The 7,103-nt window shown below is 35.7% G+C and overlaps 1 protein-coding gene across 3 annotated transcripts; it reads right to left on the bottom strand.

Annotated features, from left to right (window-relative positions):
- Positions 1–398: 398 nt before the first annotated feature.
- LOC145563916 (mediator of RNA polymerase II transcription subunit 17-like) lies at positions 399–3,435 on the bottom strand. 3 transcript variants are annotated; one of them, XR_014094678.1, is made up of 7 exons: positions 3,261–3,435; positions 2,973–3,145; positions 2,017–2,086; positions 1,746–1,937; positions 1,565–1,657; positions 1,343–1,391; positions 399–833 (listed from the first exon to the last, which is right to left on the bottom strand). XR_014094678.1 is itself a non-coding variant. In XM_081624306.1 (7 exons), exons 1-4 carry the CDS (start codon positions 3,353–3,355, stop codon positions 1,927–1,929), a joined length of 297 nt encoding a protein of 98 aa, XP_081480432.1. In that variant the 5' UTR covers positions 3,356–3,435; the 3' UTR covers positions 399–833; positions 1,343–1,391; positions 1,565–1,657; positions 1,746–1,926. The 3 variants fall into 3 exon arrangements, 2 of the variants coding, with proteins under 2 accessions (XP_081480432.1, XP_081480433.1); XM_081624306.1 differs by having other exon boundaries at positions 2,973–3,093; XM_081624307.1 differs by having other exon boundaries at positions 399–822; positions 2,973–3,093.
- Positions 3,436–7,103: the final 3,668 nt, after the last annotated feature.

The raw sequence follows: 7,103 nt of genomic DNA, 5'->3' as shown, positions 1-7,103 counted from the left end.
ATCACAAAACAAGCAACCACTAGGCATGTTATTAGAAGAGGGAGGGGGATGAGAGTTAGAAGACATACCTCTCCCCTTAAATTGGGAGGGAAGGTTTGAAACTTGGGAGGAAGAACTTTCCAACTTCGCCTTGATAGCGGACATTTCCTTCCCTACACTACTAGAAAAATATAAAAGAGCACCGGTTCAAAACCCCCCATAGCACCGGTTTTAAATCGGTGTTCATTTGAGGGATACCAAAAAGTGTGATTTTTGCCACTGGTTCAGAACCGGTGGCAATAACAGTTATTAGCACCGGTTTTGTTCAGAACCGGTGCCCTTAATGCCCAAAACAAAAAAACAATTATTAGCACCGGTTCTGTTCGAAACCGGTGCCCTTAATGCTCCAAAAAAATAAATTGATATATAAACACTTACATATATATATAAACTTACATATTTTCATAAAAAAAGGCTGTAATATTACAATATTCGTCCAAAAAACCAAAGTGGAATGAACGACATGAATTTTTAGGCAAATTCACAACCAGCATTACGCCCATTTGCTGATATGTCCAACGAATTAGTTTGTGCAACTGAGATAACTTCAGATAGCCCGTTATTAGGCTGTTCAGTTACTTCTTCACTGTGAGCCCTTATAGTCGTATTTGGTGAAGTCTTTGTTTGGTTATTTGCCACTTCCTCCAACTTCATATGCGCCTCATTCAGCTCTACTCTAAGGTTACTCACTATATCCCCAGCTTCTTGAGATTAAGTCTGAAAGGTGCTAATCCAGTTCTAGGACCAATCATTATAATTAGGACAGATGCATCTGCTGGGAGTCTGAAATTGGACTAACTCACAAAAATAGGTAATGGTTAGTATACCACACCAAACTTGTAGGTAGTAATAATCAATAACCAAACAAGACTGCTTCTAAATGAGATAGGAACAAACATATCCATGCAATTCACAGCATCCCATTTCAGTTGCAATAAGAGAACAAATAAGCAGCAACTATCGATGAGAAATCCTCCTCCTTTATCACTACAGTTGTTGCTAGCCTTCATTTACTATGAAGGATAGCAATACACAGAGGGACAACAGAGCTTGGACAACAACTATCAGACCTTAGAAGAAGCAATCAAAATGGGAAGACAAAGAGGGAGATGGCCAACTAGAAGGTAGAAGTATTCAATATTTGCAGTCTTTCAAACTATACTTTACTAAAATTTAACTTAAATAAGCTAGTTAAATAATGACGGATATAATCACTTTATATGTCAATAGTATGTGCACCAAGGAAGATGGAAAATGTAGATGTCAATAGCATGTTCGCCAAGAAAGAGGGAGAAAAAATTACCGTGGGGAGGGTGAGATTGAGTAGAATCTTGGCTGCAAATGTGGTGCCACTGCAGCAAAGAAAATAAACACAAATTAAAATCAGAGAAGAAGGTTGGAAGGAGAACTAGTTTGCCAAGATTTCCCAAACAGTCAAATAAGAGCACATGTACTAATGGAACAAAGAAGGCAGGAAAAAAGCAAACTTGATATATGAGCCATGGATCTAGGATGTAAAACTTACTTTAGTCCTGTGCCAGCAATGTCAAATTCCAAATGGGTGCAAGAACGTTCTGAAGCAGGAGTGTGTAGCTCTCTTCTCACAGTAACATTTGATCTTCACCAATATAGTAGCCAAATTAGATAGAAGAACAAGATACAAAATTTTCAGGTCTTCATCCATTAAATCAATCTCTATACTATACCTGCAGGGATGTTAAGCATCAATGACAGCGTGACCATTAGCATTAGCCCAGCTCTTGTCTTGCTGAGCTGCATTAGAAGCCTCATGATAAACTACACGGTATTCTGGTATGGTAGCAGTATAGGGAGTAGAAACAGCTACATCATCCTTATCTTGAAGCAACTGGTCTAATTCTGGCCAGACTAATTCCTTCCTGAAATTGACAGACTTCAGTATATTTTCACCAAATTACAAGTTCATTAATACCGAAGAAGTAAGGTTCCAGACAATACCAAGCTGAAAAATCATCTTCAATGCACTGGTCATCATCACCAAGACCAACTGGAACAAGGCGATTTCCACCTGCGATTGACATAAAAGGTCATCTCTTGCAAGTATAATACCTTAATGAATGTTACTCATCAGACTGCACTACCCATCCCCGTCCCTACCCCTTCTTAAAAAAAGGTCAAACCAGTACTTTTATTAACTGTTAAATTTTTAGCACGACTCATCAATTACCCCACTCATTGTGGCTTTATCTAAGATACTTGCAAGTTGTAACTCCCATTCTAAAAAACACCCACACATTCAGTTCAACATGTACATAAAAAATAAAGAATCTTGCCAAATAATCCTCACATCATATTACAAAGTCTCCACCAAGAAGTAGGCCTCACATGACCATGCATAAACTTTATTGATGCCATATTAATCAGACAATTCATCCTGTCCGAATAGAAGTGGCCCATCATTCCCATCTAAAAGGTTCTAATGTCTGATCATCAATAGTTTCAAAGAGATATCTATCCAAAACACAATTACTTTCTTAATTCCTCTAGAAAGTATCTTCAAGAAGCATAACTTGTATAGTTCAGCTACCGTATTACGTAATTATGAACAAAAATACCATAAAAATGAGAAAGAAGCAAGTCAATTGCAGGAAAACAACAAAAAACTGGAGCAACTAAAAGAAATTCTCTCGGACATGTTTTTTACACAATCAGACCAAAATTCAATCAAACAAAAATTAATCCACAGATCTGAGTACCCACCAAAATCCAGCAAAAACCAAGCTAAATTTCCCACAATTTCTGGGTCAAAATTGTTACAAGCTCAATAATCAATACATTTTATCAAACAAGTAACAAATCTATCAGCTAAATGGCAATAAAATAAAAAAAACAACCAAAAATAACTTGTAATAGTGTTCAATTTCAGCTTGTAATTCGTAGTAAAAGGAGCTTACAGTGTTAATTAGATCAATAATAACGGAGAGCTCTTGATGAGCCGATCTTAAATTCTCAATCACCCCTTGCAACGTGGACGGTGTAGATGATTCCTTCGTCTTCTTCTGCTTCTTCGCATCTCTGTCCAAAGCCCAAGCGAAGTCAATTCGCCGAATCAAATTCACCGTTATCTCTTCGTATTCAATTTCGCAGAGAAAATTCCATAAATTCAAATCAAAATCACCAAAAATTGCAGAAAAAATTAGGTCAAATTAAGCTATTACATAAATGGAGGAGAGAGAAAGTACGGGGAAAAACGTTCGGCACCGGATTCTTCGATGATTCCGAGGCATTTGATAGGGAGTTTGCCGAGAGAGATTTCTATGACGCCTCCGTCCGCCATTGTTGAGCTTTCGCCGGAGCTTTATGGTTTTAGGGGAGATTTTGCGACTGAGCCCTGATTAACAGGGGAATGATGGACCGCTACCCGGTATAGGCTACCCCGCCCAATACCAAGTGACGTCAGATTTTATTTTATTTATTTTATTTTATTTTATTTTATTTTATTTTTTTTAAGGGTAAATAACAGTACTTAATGACTTAATAACAGTATTTGATAAGTTAATAACAGTACCTTAATTTAAAATAACAGTTTTTAATAATACACTGATTTTTAGTATAATCCGATCTGATAATTACTTAAATGACTTTTAACGGTACTAGTTATCAGAACTCTACTACTTATACATCAAAATAAATTATTTTAACTGTTTAAAAGCCCACCATGCTTCGCAATAATAGTTATTTAACTAGAGAGTTTTGACCAATACCTGAACTTAGTCGACAATGGAACCTCCGGCGTTCTGAGCTTCCGGCTTTACCAAGGTAACTAACCCCAACCCTGTCTTCCTTAGATCAGGCTCAGCACAGATCTAATTCGTTTCCTACCTTAGACCGTAATCTCTAATTAGACAATCCTTACTGTGTTTATGATGAAACTTTTTAAATAGAAAGATAACCCATTTGATATATAAGGTTCAAGGGGATAACATTCCCTTCTTGAACGGAACTTTTATTTAATTTGAAAAGATTACAACACTCATATATTACAACAAACACACAAATTGAAAGCTTAAACAGACATAAGCTGAACTAGAGTTTTCTCTACTTTAAGAGAGATGGAGAACCAATCTGTCTCTTAAGGTGAGTATTTTTCTCTAGAGGATTCTCTAATGCTTTCAGAGCAATTCTCTAGCTAACTCTTCCAACTCTGCCTTCACTTCTTTGCCTAATGCCCTTTATATTGGGGAAGGCTCACAAAGGTCACCGACACTTTCTATGGCTTACAAAAAACCCTGACTCAACAAGTGAAGATTGTTCACTGATTTTCTAAAGATTCTTTAAAACAAATAAAACGTGCTACAACAGTAAAAGTAGAATAATTGCTGGTGTGGGCTCAGGACTCCATCATATCTTGTAGACTACCTTTGTTGTCCTTACTCTCTTCATAATGGACATACATTGGGTCGTCTTCTTCTATACCTAGATCCATCACACATTTAGCAGCATAGGATTCATCCCATGTGACAAAGATCTCCAATAAGTGCTCTTTTCCCTCTAAGGATATATATCTCCCAGCTTCAACTTGTTCGAGATAATCATACACTAATTCACCATGTAATACTCCTTCTAAATAATTTCTTAACCATTCTGGTGCTACTATAGTAGTATTTCCCATATGTATTATGACTGGTGGTTCTTCTTTTAAGGCTATGAATTGGTTAAAATACTGAGCAATATAGAAAAATCCATAAGCTCTTACTTCTGTAAGATCTTTTACTCGTCTCTGCTGGATACAGATTGGATCTTTGAGTTTGCGATGAACGTCTTCAAACATGACCGGGAAATGTGGAGAATTAATTTTTCCTTCAACCATTTCAATATTTGCACTTTGCACTTGGACTTGTTCAACTCTTCCTTTATATCTTGTTGCTTCATAAATTCTTCTAAAAACATACTTCTGGAATTTCGTGAGCTTCTCAAGGAACGTAGTATTATTATCAGGAAATGGTACAATACTATGAACCATCCCATAATCCCAAGCTCTGTAGTGCTCCGCTACATAAGGTGCCCTCCATTCCCGTGAATGTGGATGAATTGACACAGTACCCACTCTGGAATTGGTGTTGAATATTATTCTACTTCCCCATAGATCATAGACATCATACATCTTGTATGACCTTGATACAACTAGATCATACCAAAACCTAAAATTATTATATTTTATTTTATTTAGTATTATATTCTGAATATCAGGAACGAGCCTAATGACCATCACTTCGTACATTAGGAACCTTCGAACTGCTACATGACAACTTTTAATTAAACCATCTCGAGATCTTCTTTTTGATGAAACAATCATGGCCTCCATCAAGGCCCAAGTGGAGGGTGAAACCCGCTCCATTGCTTTATCAGTTTCTCCAATAAGAGTTTTTCTTTCTGCCTCCATCTTTTCTAGCTGATGGGCAGGAGGGTTTTCTGATGTCTTGTGCTTCTTCGTCATTAGCCAATTCTCTGGTTAGACTATCGGCTAAAGAATTCTTTGATCCTTGTATATGTTCAACAACAAAAGAGAATTGGTTAAGCCATAATTGCCAACGCAGGAGTCTCCCTTGCGCTTGCATATTAGACAAATTCTTTTTAACAAAACCGAGTATGCCTTTGCAATCTGTTCTTATTAAGAACTGTTTAGGGGCTAAGAAGATTAAGAACTTCTCGATCTCTCTAATGACTGCAAGGATTTCCTTTTGCATTGTGGGATAATTTAACTCAGCTTTATTAAAACTTCCACTGCTATATCTGCAAAGTCTTTCTCCTTCTTTGATTTTTAACACAGCACTCCAGTGCTCATTACTAGCATCTGTTTCAAGGATTAAATCATCTTCACTAGTAGGTAGCGTTAGTACAGGAAGATCTTTACACATATCTTTTAAATTTTAAACAATTTTGGAATCACTTTCCTTCCAGTTCCAAGTTATTTCTTTCTTGAGTTATTTCTGTAATGGTTTTCTTAATAGAGCAAGATTTTCTATGAAATCAGAAGCATAGGTTAAACATCCTAAAAATCTTTCTAGTTGTTTTCTATCTTCAATTTTATCTGGAAATTTTTCAATCTTTTTTAATATATGTTTTTGCAGTATTATTTGTCCTGCTTTAATTTCTAATCCAAGAAACTCAATTTCTTGTTTAGCATAAACACATTTATCTTTTCCGAGGATTATACCATGCTCTGTACATTTTTGAGTTACTGCTTTAAGATCATTCTTATGTTGTTCTAAATCTTTTGAGAATATTAGGATATCATCTATATAGACCAAACAACAATGATTAAGTTCTCTAAAAATATTATCCATTCTTCTCTGAAATATTTGTGGAGCATTTTTTTAATCCAAAAGGCATTACTAGCAATTCATAATGCCCTTGAGGGGCACTAAATGTAGTTAAAGGAATGCTTTTTTCTTCCATTTTAATTTGCCAGTAGCCACTCTTACAGTCCATTTTAGAAAACCATGTGGCTCCTTGTATTCTATTAAATAACACAGTTTTATTAGGAATGTAATAGCCATCAAAAACAGTATTGTCATTTAGCTGTTTATAATTAATGACCATTCTAGCTTTACCTCTTTTTTCCTCTGCATGATTTCTTACCATGAATGCTGGACTATTATGAGGACTTTTGCTAATCCTAATTAGCTTTTTATTCAAAAGTTCTTTTATTTGCTCATCAAATTCCTGTATATCTTGATAGGTATAAACCATTTGTTTCACTCTAATAATCTTATTAGGATTTGTTAGAATTATCTTAGCAAATGTCTTATCCTTTTCCCAATGTTCTAAAGGATTTGTTGAATATAATTTTTTGCATAATTTTTCTTGTTGCTTATTTATCTGATTTATTAATGAATAATCACACTCAGAAATTCTAAGTGCAACCTCTCGTTGTGTAGGAGTAACCCTATCACCACGCTGGCTGCGCGTAAATTCCATTGTCTGATGAGTATAAGCCTTTGTGATTTTCTGTATAGGAACAGAATGACCTTTAATAGTAAAGATTATTTGATCAATAGTTTGAGTGCATGGAGAGTATAATC

This window comes from Chenopodium album, chromosome 10 (genome assembly GCF_948465745.1).
Source record: "Chenopodium album chromosome 10, dcCheAlbu1.1, whole genome shotgun sequence".
Lineage (NCBI taxonomy): Eukaryota > Viridiplantae > Streptophyta > Magnoliopsida > Caryophyllales > Amaranthaceae > Chenopodium > Chenopodium album.
The sequence above is the reverse complement of the archived record's forward strand: the minus strand, read 5'-3'. Positions and strand labels throughout refer to the sequence as shown.

What these genes read in the sequence shown, in the direction of transcription:
- LOC145563916 (XM_081624306.1), bottom strand. Translation starts at nt 3,355, where the DNA reads ATGGCGGACGGAGGCGTCATAGAAATCTCTCTCGGCAAACTCCCTATC. An exon ending in GGTGCCGAACGTTTTTCCCC is followed by an intron (nt 3,094 to 3,260) that starts GTACTTTCTCTC and finishes GGCTTTGGACAG; the next exon opens with AGATGCGAAGAAGCAGAAGA. An exon ending in TTATTGATCTAATTAACACT is followed by an intron (nt 2,087 to 2,972) that starts GTAAGCTCCTTT and finishes TGTCAATCGCAG; the next exon opens with GTGGAAATCGCCTTGTTCCA.